The sequence below is a fragment of the Coffea arabica genome, chromosome 8c (genome assembly GCF_036785885.1).
Source record: "Coffea arabica cultivar ET-39 chromosome 8c, Coffea Arabica ET-39 HiFi, whole genome shotgun sequence".
NCBI classification, from domain to species: domain Eukaryota; kingdom Viridiplantae; phylum Streptophyta; class Magnoliopsida; order Gentianales; family Rubiaceae; genus Coffea; species Coffea arabica.
The window spans coordinates 40,104,873-40,122,668 of NC_092325.1; the positions used below are offsets into that span (position 1 = coordinate 40,104,873).

At 35.4% G+C, this 17,796-nt stretch overlaps 2 protein-coding genes across 6 annotated transcripts; one reads left to right on the forward strand and one right to left on the reverse strand.

Annotated features, from left to right (window-relative positions):
• Positions 1-8,634: 8,634 nt before the first annotated feature.
• LOC113706136 (uncharacterized) lies at positions 8,635-9,374 on the reverse strand. The gene is made up of 2 exons (XM_027228027.1): positions 9,318-9,374; positions 8,635-9,066 (listed from the first exon to the last, which is right to left on the reverse strand). The coding sequence occupies exons 1-2, from the start codon at positions 9,372-9,374 to the stop codon at positions 8,635-8,637; spliced, it is 489 nt and encodes a 162-aa protein (XP_027083828.1).
• A 1,798-nt stretch (positions 9,375-11,172) lies between these two features.
• Positions 11,173-17,288, forward strand: LOC113707011 (protein FAR1-RELATED SEQUENCE 5). 5 transcript variants are annotated; one of them, XR_011820468.1, is made up of 5 exons: positions 11,173-11,554; positions 12,065-14,258; positions 14,799-14,979; positions 15,229-16,898; positions 17,002-17,288. XR_011820468.1 is itself a non-coding variant. In XM_072063128.1 (4 exons), the coding sequence occupies exons 2-3, from the start codon at positions 12,073-12,075 to the stop codon at positions 14,956-14,958; spliced, it is 2,346 nt and encodes a 781-aa protein (XP_071919229.1). In that variant the 5' UTR covers positions 11,174-11,554; positions 12,065-12,072; the 3' UTR covers positions 14,959-14,979; positions 17,002-17,288. The 5 variants fall into 5 exon arrangements, 1 of the variants encoding a protein (XP_071919229.1); XR_011820469.1 differs by having other exon boundaries at positions 16,829-16,898; XR_011820467.1 differs by having other exon boundaries at positions 11,174-11,554; positions 16,848-16,898.
• The last annotated feature ends 508 nt before the right edge of the window (positions 17,289-17,796 follow it).

The following is a 17,796-nucleotide window of genomic DNA, read 5'->3' on the forward strand; positions in this document are numbered from 1 at the left end:
AAATTTATCACTTGCAATTTCTCCAAATAAAGGATGCAAATCAAAACTATCAACTGATTCAAAACTTTCAATATCCCCTATATCATCAATAAATCTATTATTCTCAAAATTCACAAACCATCTCCAACAACCAGACTTTGGTTTGAAAGTATAATTCTTCTCAATCATCTGCAAAACATAGTAAATATCCTTCCAAAATCTCCGAGGTATTTTAGTAGGACCAACAAAAGTTTTGTAAATACTTTTTGCCATTATTTTACGCATCACTTGAAAAAATAATCATGTCTTTTTTTTTTTAAAACATGTTTTAGCGACTCACTTGCATCAATCCAACAAAGAATATCATTCAAATTAAATTGTTTGAGATATTTTTTCACTATTAAAATTCAACCAAAATATGTATGTTTATTTGTACTTATAGGAGTCAATATGAAAAATTTTTCACCATCGATCAGATCTCTATAATATTCCATTATTTAATAATTCATATACCTGAATAAAATTTTTTTCCCTTCTGTCAGGCTTTTCTTGACCTCCCTGGTTGATTGACCAATTGAAAATTTCAATCTGACAACCCGCAGTAATCAATCAATCTAACAGGATTCCTCTCTGATATCTATCTTCACACCTGCAGCAATCTAACAATTTTCGAACCAATCTTATGGTTGAATTTTTCACCAACTACACACTTCAAGACCAACTTTATGGTTTAACTTGATTAACTAAATACTATTCAGCAACTTTGTGCCCTAATTTTCTGACAGTGAAAACGCTCAGGCTTTGATGCCAATTATGGAATCCAAATTTTAGGGTTCTAATAACAATCAATGCGTGCAAGATTACAGAATTAAAAGGATAAAACAAACACTTAAAATATATATGGGAGAGAAAAAAATAATAAACTGAACTCACAATATCATTGAAATCTCAAACAATGAAGAAAGTCACACCACAATAGAAAATCTGACAAATTCTTTTAGATTCTCTAAAAAAAAAAATCTAAACTAATATCCTATTTATAATCTACCAGAATTATTGGAAAAGAAATCATTTACATAAAAAATTATCAAATAAAACACAATTCCAAAATCATACAACTACTAAAAATCTGACTCCAATAAAACTAATAACTAAATACATAAATACTTTTGGACTTGATTTAGTTTGGTAATAGCTTATAATTATGAAATTAATAGTGGGACAACAACGAAAACAACCAATATAAACTAACCATCACAATTAGTGGGACAACTACTAACAATCCTGACGCGTTAACATTAACTAGTAGACCAAGAAGTCATCAGCACATATCAAATTGAGGAGCACACAAATGTCAATACCATTTGTTAGATTTGGAACTCTGAAGTAGGCAATTGCATTCATTTGTTATGTTAAGAAAACGGGTCCACATACTTTTTTCGACTTTTGCAATATATGTACGTGCGAAATGAAATACAATTATTTAAATTTAAAACATCTATTGGCGAAGATCTTGTAAATACTTGAAAAAGAAAAAGTGTACAAGTGGATAGAGAAAAAAGTTAGTTCTTTTTTTTTTTTTGGTTGATAAAAATACCGCTTCTGCATGCCCTACTAGACATGATCATAGTTCCAAAATTGCCAGTTTTGGTTTAAAAATTCACTGTTTTGATTCTTTTGAAAAGTAAAATCTAAACCGGCCTTCTAGTTCCAGTCTAGTTTCGGTTTCTATTTTATTTCGATTATGATTTTAGTTCTTTTAGTTATGCTTAAATACTCATTATTATAAAATTAATTCTAAGAAAATATGACAATAGATGTTGTGTTATCATGTGCAAGGAAAAAGAGAAAATGATACAAATTTTGTGAAAAATATTTCATTGTTGATTAGACTCGATTGATCTTAGACTTGGATTAGTTATAAGGTATAGGCTTACTAATAAAATAGAACAATAGGTTGTTGAGTTATGCTTGGAACTGTTAGTATTAGGTACTGACTATTGATATTAAACTCTAAACTGGTCCAATAGATTAGATAGCTAATGTTTTGTTGGACAGCTTGAACGAGTCCTAAACTGCTAGTTTTGGTTTCAATTCAAAATTTTGGTAAACTTGAACCTGAACATTTTGTCATGGTTATGGTTTCGATTCCAATTCAAGAATGATTTTGATTCTAGAAACTGTTGGGCCGATTCCAATTTAAATCTGAACAATAGCCATCCCTATACCCTACTAGAATTAGGGGTGGACACGGGTCGGATGCCCGTCTCTAACAAGATTTGGTTGACCCGATCCTAAAATATCAGATCATCCATTTTGCGACCCTAACTCGTTCCTAATGTTTTCAGGTACCCGCTATTCGGGTACCCGAAAAAAAGGGGCGGGTTATAGGGTACCCGCTCCTAAAAAATATTATTTTACAAAAAAAAAAATATTTTTCACTTAATATCAACATGTTTTCCAATAAAAAAAGTATGCTTTCCAATTAACATTGGTAGAGATATTAAAATCAAAATCCATGCATCACCATTCTCACGCATTTCATCCAATAATCAAACCGATTTCATAAATTTAGTACATATTAGAATTATAATATCTAATAGATAAAACGAAAATTTATGATCATTTTGAGTACATCACCATTTTCAAGCATTCCATCCTTCTACAACATAACAAACACAATGATAATAAGTATATGGCAACTTTTTCAACTTGTCCAAGTATAACAAACACAAGTATAAAACGAAGTTTTATGATAATTTTGAATACATCACCATTCTCACGCATTTCATCATTTTACAATATAACAAACACACGGATAATAAGTATATGGCAACTTTTCCAACTTCCTTAAGGATATTATAGCACAAGATTGCATCCAAAATGAGTCAATTGTGGAATCAAGTCCGGAAAAGAATTGAACAGAGCTAATAATTTTTTAAGAAAGTATAACCAAAATAATCTTGAAAAATTTTCCCCAACTTTCTTACATCTTTGGAATAGATCTTGTTGCATTAAAGGTGATGAAAAAGAAAAATAAATTTCTTGCACTAAAATAAAGGAGACAAATTTAAGAGACACAATTGCTATAAAATAAATAAATAAATAAAAGATACAAATATTTTAATTATCTAGTTAACAGAAAATTGGAGCTCCAAACACAAATTTTTGATTGAATTGAAGAAAAATTTGCAGAAAAGATCAATGGAAATAGAATAAAAATGAAAAAGGATGAAAGGGATGAACAATTTTTATGATAGAGTTTCACAAATTTTTCTTTATTTTATTCATTTGGTTCATGTTTCACCAAGAATATTCACTTTTTTTAGACAAGATGAGAAGAGGCAGATCATATGAGATTAAAATATGAGGTTGTGAACCACTTTACTTACACTTATGATTAAAAATTATAAAATTATATAATGAACCTTTATTTTTTAAATATTTATATAATATACCATGTGGGTTGGTTACCCGCGGATTTTTTATTTTGCTGATCCGTATTCGTGTCCGTATCCGTATCCGTGTCCGTATCCATTTTTTGCAGGTATCTGACTCGCACCTGTCCTGCTAAGAAAAATCAGATCGGATATCCTGTTTTTTGGATCGGATCGGATTTTTGCCCACCCCTGGCTAGAATGTTTTGCAAGCTCATGCCTGTAAAAGGGAAAGCTGCAATCTCATAGAATACAAACTACAAGGACCAATTTGGAATAATACGTGACTGCAAGAAGGAACTAGTCATTTCGTAACGGTTTGTTGCAGATCTTCCTTTTACACTCAGTTACTCAATTTGTTATATCGACAAGTATCCCAAAATATATTGGTCAAGAAAGATATTTTGAAATATGAGACACATATCAAATTATCAATTGAATAGATAGCACAAGAAAGTGTAACATGAAAAATTGTAACTGAAGATCCTTTGCCGCTTGCAACTTAATAATTTCTCAGACCAAAATTAAAGGGCAAATTGACTGCTTTTATTTGTAGCATCGTTCTATTGACAGGATCCTTTTGAAGTTTTGGACGCTTGGACTTCTTAGTTACCAAATACTCCTCACAATTTGCAAACATTCTAATCTCAGAATCTATGTGGAACTGGTTTTCTATGATTTGTCTTTGCTGATCATTGGTCAAAAGTTTAAGATACAAGAGGGCTGAGTATTGCGTGTACCCCGTTAGGGCTGTAGAAGTCATTGCAATTGGACCGCCTTTGGTGACTTTTGGAAGAGTTGCGCTCATATTCCCATGCATCATCGCGAAAGCGTGGTCCATGGCTTTGCGAGGTCCCTAGATTGCACCTTTGAGCCTCCAAAGTAGAAACTGCGGGCGTATGGCTAACGTTCACGTGTGAGCCCAGTCCATTTCTTCAACTTGGGTGGGCTTTTCATCTGGTAATTTAATTATCCTTTTGTCACTTTTGAAACGTTGGCTTCGAAATGAATTAGGTGTTTTTGGAGTGGTTTTATTTGTAGATGAAATCCTTGTTAATGTAAGTATATTTGGGCATATTTTTAAAATTCAATATTTTATTGAGATACTTCAAGAATTTTAAAAATTGTTTCTCCCAACCAACCACACGTCACCACCCATTGTCCACCACCACCGCCACCACGGCCTGCTACAGGAACCCCAAAAACTTATCAAAGTTTTTAACCTACACACTTAAAATATCCAAAAACACAAAAAAAAAAAAAAATTCCATTCCCACAAAAGCTTCTTCTTCCTCCCCACCACCACCTTCGTCGCCGGCCACAACCTTCGCCACCGATTCCGGCACCGATCACCTCTTCCGGTGCCGGTCTTCTTTTTCTTTTTTTTTTTTTGCTTTTCCCCTCTCCCCCTCTTCCTCCCCAGCCATCCTCCCCTCTGTCTTTTTTTTTTCTCTCTGCGTCTCCCCCACCAACCTTCCCCTTCCCCTTTGGCGGATCTGGTCGCGAGAGAATCATTTCATTGGTTTTTGCCCCAGAAAATCACACTTGCAGGCCGCTGTGTTTGTTTCTCTGCCACCTACCAACTTAAAAAATCTGACCAAGAAGATACGGCAGAGGTCCTCTTAAGTAGTTTGCACTTAAAACTTTGCAGAAAAATTGGTCGTCCTTGCACTTGGGAAATCTTCATCGAATCCTCCTTCTGCTCGTCTCAATCAACCACAGTGGCTGTGGTGCACCACCACCACGCAGCTCTTTCCCCATCTTGAATGTTCAGGCGACACACTAAAACCTCGCAACGGGGTAATTAGCATTTAGCATCAATCATGCAAGTATATAAGAACCTTGCAAGGAGTTAGGGGGAGAAGGAAAATTGCCAAAAAAAAAAATCATTTCGCTGCTTTATCTGCCGGCAAAAGCAAGGAGAGGAGATGGGAGGAGAGGGAGAGGGAAAATGTGAAAAAAAAGAAAGAAATCAGGCATGGTGAGAAGCGGGAAGGGGAAGGGGGTGGCGGGGTAGAAGGATAAGGCGCAGAGGGAGGTGGGGGGGGGAGGGGAGGAGAAGGGAAAAGGGAGGAGAGGGGTGGCGGGAGGTGGCATCGGTGGTGTTACTGCTGGGGGTGGCGGAGGTAATGGGGAAGAAGAAGAAGAAGAAGAAGAAAAGAAAAAGAAAAGAAAGAAAAAGAAAGAGAAAGAGAAAAAGAAAAAGAAAGAAAATAAAAAAAAAGTTTTTCACCTTACAAAAACTTCTATAAAATTTTTCACCGTACAAAAACTTCTATAAGATTTTTTCAAAAACTTCTACAGTGCACTACAGTAAAGTTTTAGACAAACTCCCAAAAAACTTAGGTTCCAAACAGGCCCAATATTTTATTGAGATACTTCAAGAATTTTAAAAATTGTTTCTCCCAACCAACCACACATCACCACCCATTGTCCACCACCACCGCCACCAATCCCCTTTTCCCTCCCTTCTCCTCTCTCTTTCTTCTCTCTCTCTCTATCTTTCTCCCATATCTCTTCTTTCCTCCTTTCCCCCTTCCCCTGCAACTCCCCCCTCCTCGCCTTTGCCCCCCCAGACCCCCTCCCCTCTAAGGTCGCAACCAGAAAGTTCATGCCCTCTGGATGCTGCTACCAACCTCGCGGGAGTGGAGGGGCGAGACAATGGTGGTAGTGACAATGGAGGAGGGAGGAGACGATTGAGGTGGTGGTGTGTGATGGTGATAGATAGAAGAAGAAAAGATAATAATTTTTTTTGTAAGTTGTATTTGAGATTATATGGATTAAGTGTTTTTGGCGGCATTTTTGGGATGCATTACTGTAGCATTATCTTTTTGTTTTTATTTGTTGACGTATTTCCTTTCTTCTCTAGTTCCTTAAACTCCTGTTATTTATATATTTTTTTCTATTATTACAGGTACAAACAATAATAGTGAAATTAGTGAAATACTACTCCACATACATAGGAAGATAATTATATCCTAGTTTTGTTTTTGGATGATTGAAACCTGGATGTTTTAAAAAGTAAAAGCTACATTATTATATACTCTGAAAATTAAGTTGGCTTCCGAATTGCCTGCATGGCTAGACCCTAAGATGAATTATGGATCTAAAAGCAATAATGTAACTGCCCCACTGATGCGTCTCCCATAGGGATGCAATGAATCGAGCCGCTCGCGAGCCGTTCGATTCAAGCTCGAGCTGGTCGAGCCAAAGTCGAGCTCGAGCTCGAGCTCAAAACATTAACCTCGTTAGCTCGCGAGCCGGCTCGCGAGTTCGAGTATATATATATATATATTTATTTTTTATTTTTATTTTTAATAGTAAAATTATATAAATATTCTTAATATTTTATTATTTATTAAGAAAAAATATTATTTTATTTATTTTTTTAAAAATAAAATAATTATTTTTTATTTTTTCGAGCTCGAGCTCGAGCTTGAAAATTACCAACTCGTCGAGCTCGAGCTCGAGTTCGAGTTCGATGAAATTAAGTCAAGACTCGACTCGATAAGGCCAAAACTCGACTCGACTCGACTCGTTTGTAGCCCTAGTCCCCCATATCAACTTTGCACCTTGTTTCACAACTTGCTGCTTTGGACTATCTTTAAAATCAAAACTTAACTCAAATGGAACTATATATGAGATTTACTTTTTATGGATTAAACTTTTCTACGCTGACAGTGTATACATTAAATTGTTAGCATTGGATGAATAACAATTATATAAAATTTGAATTTAAAATTTAATTTTTACACACATATCATAAATTCAACCATGATAGTGTATATAAAATTTACTCTATATTTATAACGGAGAGTTTTCAGGAGGAAGAAGAGATACCATTCTCACAAATGCTGGAGAACGTCAGCTCCAGGCCACAATTTTTTCAGATAATTCCAACTTAAAAATATTTCAGTAATTGACCGGTGAAAATTTAACCATGCAAAGCCGTATCTCACGTTTCTTTAATTAGCTTTCCTTTTCTCTATGTTTGTACCTCATCATCAATTGCCTGAATTTTCAGATTAAATCGTTGTGGATTTTGACCATCTGTGTTAATCTACAGTTCTTGGTCTTTCAAAAATAAATAAATAAATAAAGTTCTTGAAGTATAAGTTAACTTGCTAAGTTGACCACCCTTATTCCTTAATTAGGCACGTGTGGAACTAGGTTAAGAGAAGAATCTTTTACATTTGTCAGTTGTCACTCATTATTACTCCCTAGTTAAACCTGCTTTCCAGTATGATATTCATCACATGACTATCAAGTTGCATTAAACTAAAGCCAGGAGGGCTTCACTTGTCAACTAGGATATATAAAGGCTGCAATGCTCATCCTTACCTTCTTGTAACATGTACTTACAACTCTTTCCATCTATAAAGATAGTTCTATTTCTTTTTTTCATATAGATTAAGAAATTTAATTAATACAGTTACAATAGTTACTTTTTGTTCGTACTTTTCTCAAATATTCCTTATTAATATTAGATCATTCATTCAAAGTAAGAGGCACGTATTATTAAGGATAAATTTTATATATAGTGATAGTGTATACACTGTTACCATTAGATTCATGACACATGAGTAAAAGTTGGATTTTAAATTCAAATTTTGCGTAATTGTCAGTCATTCAAGACTAACAGTGTATACACTGCAAGTGTAGGAAAGATTAATCCTATTATAATTATTTTGTCCTTGCAACTTAGAGTATTTTAGTTTTTCAATACAAGAGTTAATCTAATTCATGTTATATATTTGACTAAAATGAATCACAAAAACAAAATTTCTAAACAATCAAACTTTTCAATTTAGAGCCATTAGAAGACAACTATTATATTCAAAAATTGCTAATAACTATGCATATTACATATGGGTATGTTAGTAAAATAACAAATTAACAACTCTTTAAAAAAAAAATAGGCTTATAAATTGGGGTAAATACAAAAGAAAAATGAGCCTATTTTTATAGGACGGAAGGAGTATCTATTAATTCATGCTACAATTTGTACCTCTGAAATTGTAACTCCTTGACTAATTTAAAGAGTAAATCTTATACATATTGTCGGTGTATACACTATCACCGTTAGATATATGACTCATGTGTAAAATTTGAATTTTTGCTCATGTGTCATTAATCCAATCATGATAATGTATACATCCACAATGTATATATGATTTATTTTTTACAAAATATGAGAAAGTAATGTGAACGTTAATATTCAGACAAGCCTAGGAACACAACTAGAACTCCTAGAAATCTTTGTCAAACATGGACTATTGTTCCTATTCTCGTGGCTCCTCTTTGCTATTTCCCTCATAGTACAGGTGAAGGAGAGTTTAGGGTTCAATCTGGTGGTAGAGTTGAACTCTTGACAGAAACTTCTGTGATTGCCAACAGCTTCTTCAATGGCTAGTTGTTTTCCCTTTAACCTTTCCTTTACAGCTTCCGAGCAAAGCCCACAAACAAATTTACCCGAGTAAGAATCTTTAATTTGTAGGACGTATTCTTGGGTGCATTCTTCTTGGAGACCACAGCAGTTGCATTCTTCTTTCATCACCTCATCAATCTTGGCAATGGTTGCCAAGTCCTTTCCTAGTTTATCTATTTCACTTGAAACATCGGACACCACCTTCCGAAGCACCTGCCCATTCTGTTCAAAAAGAGGCAAAAAAGTTGAATCATCATCAAAAGATAAATCTTCATGTATACTTGAATGCAACATTTACACACAAAAATTAAAAAAAAAAATGAACAAAAAGATAATGGAAGTTAACTTCTTGTACATTTGAATGTATACTGTAAATTATAGAGCCATGCATGCAGTTTTGTTTGTTCCTCATTGCAGAGGAAGGGCCATTGAGCTTTAGTACGTATATATGTTACAAATGAGGACTTACATACCATGACAGGCAAGAGGGTTGCTTCTGCATAAGCTGCTTTAGTTGTCATTTGACTCATTTCTTCTTGAAACGAGATGAGCTTCATTTGAAGGATAACCGGCAAATATAATGAGACAGCTCTTTATGCATCTCCGTGGCTATTTATAGGAGAAAACCAGGGTTTAATTAATGAAAGTATGTGACAGCTGCAAAGTGATAAAATCAACCAAAAAAAAAAGGCAAGAAAAGTTGGAATTGCTTTAATAAATCATGAAGCTATCTTTTGATGCTGATTAAGACCTTTACCTGTTTGAAGGTTGTAACTCCGAATACAGATTAAGGTTGCTTTCTTGCTAGCAATCAATGCGCAAAATGCATGCATGCACAGCTATGTTCCCGTTTGCATTTTGCAAATTGCAACAGATAGATAACACAGACATTGGTATTCCTAGTTCTTGAGCATAAATATAATAATATCAAGTGTTGAGAAAGTTGGATACGGCTCGTGAGGATTCACAAGTGAATCTTGATATCACCTATCTAAGAAGTAATCCATGTTGCGAAACCTATTAGTATTTGCATACATAGGTAGGCATATCTCTCATGTGACTACTCGTAGATCTTCTTTGTTACAGTATTTTTAAGGCTGCAAGCAGAACCAATTCCCTCAAAAGGCAAATGCAGATGATCGATACAGTTGAACATAGTCTTGTTGGATAAGAACTATTCATTGCATTCTTCTGTCTCTTTCATATACTGTTCAAAGATATTTGTTTTAGTCAATATATTTTGGAATATGTATTATTCAGAAAAGTGTAAAACGTTACCAACATATTTCATTTCAGGATTCGGTCCAACAGATTTATGTATAAATCCGTAGTATATATAAATCCAGCCCTTTTTTTTACATATTAAACCTCAAAGCATGATAGAGACTCTACTTAATTCATCACAAAGGCGTTAAAAATGCGAAGACATCACTAGAAGAAATTAATTGGTTTTTCCCTTATCAGCTACTAAATTTTTTCATTAAAATATACCTTTTTGTGTTAATGGATTGGAATAAAGCCATCAGCAGTGAAATTAAGTTCACACCACTTGCTGTGTAACAATTACACAACCACTTAACTATCAATTCATTGTGATGATTAAGCTACCATTTTTATGTTCTTGTGTACTTCTCAGCTTTGAGCGGCGAAAGTTATTTGTTCTTGTCTCAGTTTTATCAGGTCAAGTACTAATTCTTGATTAAGGTTCAATGTCAATGTATAGACTCTTTCTTTCCTTGGGGTTAATCTTCTTGATTGAGAGAAGGTTTCACTCGACCAAAAACATAGACACTCACTTCTTCTGTAGTCGTGGATGTCTAGGCAACATACTAACTCAAAAAGGTGAACATGATCAGCTACCCAATTTTGATCAAAAATTTTTTTGTCCCTATTAAAACTTTAAAATCATATAGGGCTGTTCTCTTGAAATCAATTAAATCTTACTCCACGCTTTTACTCTTGAACAACTTGGAGCTTGTCCTTCTTTTCAGCTTTCGCGCTATTACGGATATGAAAATACTGATAAAAAAAGGGTTACGAGCAAAACTTCGACCCAATCAGAAGCCAAAATAGGCGTTATAATTTTTCTCATATTTGTATGAGGCCTAACTTTAAATTTCAATACAAGCAACTCCAACTAAGGAAAAAAAATAAATAAATAAAGGGAAATGTGGGATGCTTGTAAAGTAACCTCTTCCGATACTGGTTATGTGTTTGATGAATTTATCTGAATTTCTAATAAAATGTGATTAATCGTAATTTGCAAAGTCGACAATGGCATCAGACTGGAAATAAATAATAATATGTGAAATTGAGAAGTAGACCCCTCACAAGTTGCAAACATTCACTGGACAATCGCTTAGTCTGAATCCGTCCAGAACGTCCATGGCCCTTGAGCCCACATAAACTCACCTGACGAAGCCCAACGTTGGGTTGCAGATATGACGTCGTTTTGGTCTTCACTGTGCTCTCTCAGCTGATTCCAGCTTCCTCCGACCCCTCTCCTCAGACACTTCACTTCTCTCCTTCCTTTGCCATTTCCAAAACCTCAATAAAGATTCACAGAAACCTCAAAAATTTTTGTGGGTTCTTTCAATTATTAGACTTTATCCATTAAATTTCATGTTTTCCTCCCCCCTTTGGTTTTTTTTTATGTACAGTGTCTCGTTCAGCTGAAATGATTTAGTGCCATCTCAAGACATCAAGAAAGGTACACCTTCTCCTCCATATGATACTATTTCAGCCTTCTTTCTTCATTTTTTCGTCAATTTTGGAGATATTGCATGTTATAACTGATATTTCTCTATGTTTGGGGTGTCTGTGTGAGTGAGTGAGTGAGTGTGTTTATTTTTCTTTTTGTGCAATATGGCCTTTAAAAATGCGAAGATCAAATTTTTATGCAGAAAATTTGTTGCCAGTGAATTTAGTTCTAGTCAATTATAATTATTCCTATTATGCTACTTGAATAAACTCTAGTCTTATAGTGTGACACTGTTTGCAGTTTTGATTCTGTAAAATATTTTTTGGCAGGCATTTTCCTATTGGCCTGAATTTTAGCTTTGGGTCTTTACCATTTCTGTAGTGGTTATAGCATGGTCATCTTAATTTATGCTATTAGAGGATTTGCATACAAGAATTCTAAATGCATTTCCCTGTAGTCCAGTATATATGTTTTCTTGTATTGGTTTGTTTTACTTAAAATATTCTTTGCATCATTTAGGTGTTAAAATGGATTTAATGGCTAAATGTGCATGTGGGCATGTTGCAGTAGACGTATGCGATACTGGTAGTGGTGATAGTGATTCTGGTGAGGGTAATAGGAGAAGTGGTAAAGAAAATGGGATGAACATAGACACCGAAAATAATAATAGAAGTAAAACTGCTGGTGCTGAACCTGACACCAGAACTGATGATACTCGTGACGTGAGTTGGGTGGATTTGGATAAAGGCTTGCATGAGCTGACTGAAAATGACGTGTTTCACCTGAAATTTGACTGTGATGAAGAGGCAGGACTGTTTTATGAGACTTATGCCAAGCTTGTTGGGTTTAATGTTCGAAAGGTGCATACAAGACGTGATGAGAATAATAAGGTAAGATATAGGGGATGGGTTTGTTCAAGAGAAGGTTTTCGGGAGAACAGGATAAATATGTGGGACAGGAAACGAGATCCTAAACCTGTAAGCAGAATTGGCTGTCTTGCTCACTTTCGGGTCAAATATGATAAGAAATCAGGCAAATATGTTGTTACGAGTTTTATTAAAGAGCACAATCATGAGTTGGCACCTCCTATAGTTGTCCCCTTTCTGCAGCCACAAAAGCGTGCACGTAGAGTAGCTGTAGATGTTGGGTTTACTAAGAAAGATATAGAGCGTGAGTGGGCTAGCTCTGACATTCGTGATGGCGACAGTAGGTGTGTCTTAACTCACAGTGTCTTAGCTTACTTGAGTGCTAAGAACGACTATGATCCAGGGTTGTTTTATAAGTATGATCTTGATGAAGAAAATCAATTGTGTAGTATATTTTGGGCAGATTCAAAGTCTAGAGCAGATTATGCCTTCTTTGGTGATGTTTTGGTTTTGAACACTAAATTTAGAAAGAATGCTTACGAAAAACCTTTTATTATTCTTGCGGGTCTTAATAATCATGATCAGACAACCGTATTTGGTTGTGCACTATTGGGAGGCAAGACAGCTGAGACCTATGTATGGCTCCTTGAAACATTCTTGGAAGCCACGAATCACAAAGCACCTGTCTCAGTTATTACAGATGGTGACAAAGCTATAGAAGAAGCAATTCAGAAAACATTCCCCACATCTCAGCATCGTATATGTCGCTGGCACCTATTTAAGGATGCTGTTTCAAGTGCTGGTGACTCATCATCTTTTGGGCCTGAGTTCAAGAAGTGTATGGAGGAAAATTGGAATCCAGAAGAATTTGAGGTGGCTTGGATCAAATTGGTGGAGAAATATGGACTTCAAGGCCATCCATGGTTTGAAGAGACTTACTCCAGGCGTACAAAATGGGCAGAGGCTTACTTACGGGAGCATTTCTTTGCTGGTCTGACCAGTATTCGAGGCCATGGAATGAACACATATTTCACCCGGTTCCTGCAAGTTTGGCACAAGCTTCATGAATTTGTGAGGCACTATGACAAGGCTCTTGTTTGTCTTCGTGAAGATGAGGCAAAAGCAGATTCTGAGTCAGAAAGCGCGTATGCTGCTTTTTGTACAATTTTGAGGGATTTAGAGAGGCATGCTGCTGATGTCTTCACAAGAAGTATGTTTCTCAAAGTTCGTGAACAGATAATGGGCGATGCCATGCTAATTTTGAGTGGAAAAGAGTACCTCAAAGATGATGCCTGTTGGCTTTATAAATTTTCTGAATATATGAAACCTGACGCGATATGGAAGGTTCGATATGATCCAAGCAATCAAAGCTTGAAATGTTCCTGTTTCAAGTTAGTCACAGATGGAGTGCCTTGCTGTCATATGGTTTCTGTGATGAAAGCTGAACATCTGAGAGAATTTCCTAGATGTTGCATTCACAAAAGGTGGACCAAATGTGCAAGGAGTGAAATAGATTCTGGGATCGATATTCAAGCCTTAAATATGGCCACTCAAGTTGCACGTTTTCGAATTTTAAATTCTACCTGTAGTGAGATGAATTATTATGCTTCTCAGACAATTCAAGGTTTTAATGAAACACGGAGTCTCATTTCTAAGATCACGTCTCGTGTGAAGCATATTTACAATTCAAAGGGTGAAGTGGACGAAACAGCACCAGAAGTCAGCCTGGATGCTGATGGCTCAACCACAAGGTCTGGTATGCATGATCCCAAATCAACAAACTCCAGTGGGCAATGTGACGCTACTGCAGTGGAAACACCTCAACCTGACGATTGCAGCCAGCGCAGGTAATGGGAACGTAAAAAGCTTTGAACTGCCATGTTTGATTTTTCCAGTGGATGGAGTTCTTAGCATGTATGTTATTTCTCCAACTTTTTTCATTTTCCTGCAGACATTATTGAAAATGTGAGTGTCATACTGTCAAATAATGTTCAACAAACTGTAAGAAAACAGGAACTGCCCAGGGTACATGTTGCTTTCAGATGTTTTTGCAAGGACTAAAGAGTTAGATAGTGTTTTCAGATTTGAGTTCAGCATGCTTGTATGCCCATCTTTAAGTATGGAATACGGCGTTTGATTGCATCTCTTTTCGTGTTGCACTGCCCATCTTATTGATTTTTTTAGGTCATCTTACTGAGTTATTTACCTGGAAATTGTGCTTCAAACTGCCACAATAATTCTTTCTGCTGTAATCCTGCATCTGTAATCACGCTTTTTTTTTTATTTGAGACCCGTAAATCAGATCAAAGAGAAATTATTGATGTTTGTCTTATTTGAAGCTAGTAAAAATCCGTAGTAACAAAAATATTCTTCTATTGTTGCACCAGTCATGATCAGACTACATCCCAGCAGCTGCGTCTAAATCATGGCTTGCAAACATCTGAAGGTACTGGTACAACAGATGATGGTGAGGGACGCACACAGAATGGAGAATTTTCTGGAGCGCCAAGCCAGCCCATAAACTTGATTTGGGAAGACAATGATTAGATTCATCCGAACGCCTATCTGGTAGGTCTTATCCCCTTTTAAGTTCTACATTTTTGACATAGCAGATTTGTCCCTGTCTCAGAAAGTTATATTGTAAGACCCCTTTTACTCGTATCAGTAGATTGAACGAGTTAACATACTGTGGAGAGAAAATGAATTTTGATTGAAGGGTAAATATACAGAGTCCTACTTCAATAGAACTATTGGTTAAATAGGTCATGTTATGCATGGCTTCAAATTTAAGGTAGTTAATTTTATTTATCCCTGCAGGTATATTGCTGATTTAGTTACTGATTGGTCACAGTATCTAGAGAGTGACTATGAATTTGGGGACAAAGGAGCTAAATGTTGGTTAGAAATATTGAGGGGTAAATTAATAGTGGGTATAAGTTTGGGAGGATCAATTGTAACAGCCCTCCATAGACAGATGTCAATGTTTAGATTCACTCTATGATGTTCTATTCACCCAATCATGGTATGTTTAGACTATTAATTTCTGGTTATTGGCCATAGCAAAGAATTTATTGATGGATTTTGCTAGTGGGACATTTTTAAGTCTTTGGAGCAAGGTAATACTCCAATATAAGTTTGACAGCTCTTAATCTAATAATACCCCTCAGACTAGATATGTTACTGTTCACATTGAACCTACGATGATTTTTTCAACTAATTATAAGAAGTGAAAATTATTTGGGGCCTCACTATTGTCGCATTCAAAAATTTTGTAGACTGATTGTGTTTATAATGCTTCCCAATTTTGCCCAGGGAACTAACTCCACCAATCTGCAAATTGTATTTGACTTAATTTTTCTGATGCATTCTTTGGAGCTCCTTTTCATTAAAGTGTAGCTCGTGTACTTCTATGACATACTTATGTTTTAGGACCGAGGATTTCTTATTTTTCTCAACTTATGTTGTTGGAAATGTGAATAAGATTGCATGTTTAGGAGACACATTTATGATTCCCCAGCTGTGCTTTGTCAGAAAGGAAGCTCCAGCCCTCATAACAAATTTCAGTATTCTTTAATCTTGTTCATTCTCTTAATCTGTTCCTGTTCCCAGTAAAATGTTCTTAAGTAGATATTTATCTAAAGCAAGAGCTTTTTCCTTTATTTTTTATTTATTTCTCTCTCTTTTGCGCATGTGTGTGTGTGTGTGTTTAAAAGTCCTTTTCTTCAAAATTCGGAAGATCTCTTGTTCTTTCATTTTGTAAGTATCTTCTCTACCCTCATGCAGAAATTCTACCATTTCCCATAGTTGACCAAACTACAAAATTTTAAAAACAAAAACTTTCATATGTTAAAGATCACCTGCTCCACAGTGCCATATGTAACAAGCAAACATGTTTTTTTTTGCATCACTGTGTTGAACTACAGTTGTGGATCGGTCCATAATAAAATATTGAAGCTTCACAGAATATTACCATTGTTTTTGTAACTTTAGTCTGAGACACAGTATGTTTACTGTAGATTTTGAAAAAAAATATACTACTAAAATTGACTGTTAAAAAATAAAAAAATTGACTGTAAAATACAAATTCAAGTTGGAATAGTGACTCAGTACTTCCAAACAGATTAGGTTCTTGCAAAATTGGTTTTTAGCTTTGGCTCAAAACAAGAGGATGTGTTGGAAAAATCTCTTCAGACATCATGGATGTATGATATATTGAAAAATACATTATGCATTGACTGGATTGCCACTAACTTGGGAATTAGATATTATGTGGAATGGATTTTGGCTTGCTTTTCTTGATTGTGGGTTGTAACACTTTAGGCTGATTGTTCAACTTTGTAACAAAGAATGGTGTCAGTTTAAAATGCAAGAACTAGTGTAAGTGAAATGTTTGGGGTAGCATTCTAAGAGTTATTAGTCACTAAATCTTTTTCCAGCCAATGACCAAGTGGTTTAAGCCGGGGGCTAGACTACACACCAGATGAATGGTACGTACATTCTCAGAAATTGCTGCTGCATTTCTTCCTCTTTTTTTTTTTTTTTTTTTTTTTTTGGGGGTGTTAGTGATGGTTTTCTGTTACTCAATTTCAGGTTGTACAAGTATTAGAGGAGTTGAACTGGATTCGACTTTATCCACCCTGTCGGCCTCCTTTCTTCTATCAAAGGAAGGAAGGCAGAAGTTGGAAGAAGTTGCTTTTGGTTCCCGCAGCTTTGCACATATTTCGTCTCTGCTATGCTGTAAATTTGTAGTTCGACATGACATGCAGGTTCCCTTTTTTCCTTAGGTGCTCTGTCAGGCAAAATGGTTATGTTCTAACTGTAACAATCGCAGCTACGCTTGTATTGTGCTAAATTAGTCAAAATGCAACTTGTGTTAATTTTGTTCTCTAACTTTATTATCCCTTGGAAGAAAAAGAAAAGCAACCAACTTAAAATGATCTATGACTGGTGCAATGCCTGCTATAGCTCTTTTTTTAACCCTCTTGATTATTTTCAGGTTTGTTAAGTATAACTTTTTTATCTTTATTAGTGAATTTCCTTGTATTATAGGAATTCGCTGTACTAGTTAAAACTGTTCAACTACTGGGATGAACTAACTACAGGCTGCAATTAATTAAGCAATTTAATAAGCTGATCCAAGAGGATTGTACATTATAGTTTCGAATAAGTGAAAAAAAAATAATAATAATAACCCTGTATGAAGAATTGAAGGGTACTGCTCAACTTGTCTTGTGGCATATTGGCATGTCAGAATGGAGATCAGTTGCTTGGCTCTTGTACTGAGGATGGAGGCAAAAGACTATCTGAATTAAAATGTAGCTGATCTTCTAAACTAGTCAACATATTCTACTTAAATACCTTTTAGGGTCCGTTTGATAACATGAA

Bases quoted from the DNA above. Each gene is read 5' to 3' on its own strand.
- LOC113707011 (XM_072063128.1), top strand. From the start codon at position 12,073: ATGGATTTAATGGCTAAATGTGCATGTGGGCATGTTGCAGTAGACGTA. The intron at 14,259-14,798 runs GTAATGGGAACG...TTGTTGCACCAG, and splicing joins GACGATTGCAGCCAGCGCAG to TCATGATCAGACTACATCCC.
- LOC113706136 (XM_027228027.1), bottom strand. From the start codon at position 9,374: ATGAGTCAAATGACAACTAAAGCAGCTTATGCAGAAGCAACCCTCTTG. The intron at 9,067-9,317 runs GTATGTAAGTCC...CTTTTTGAACAG, and splicing joins CAACCCTCTTGCCTGTCATG to AATGGGCAGGTGCTTCGGAA.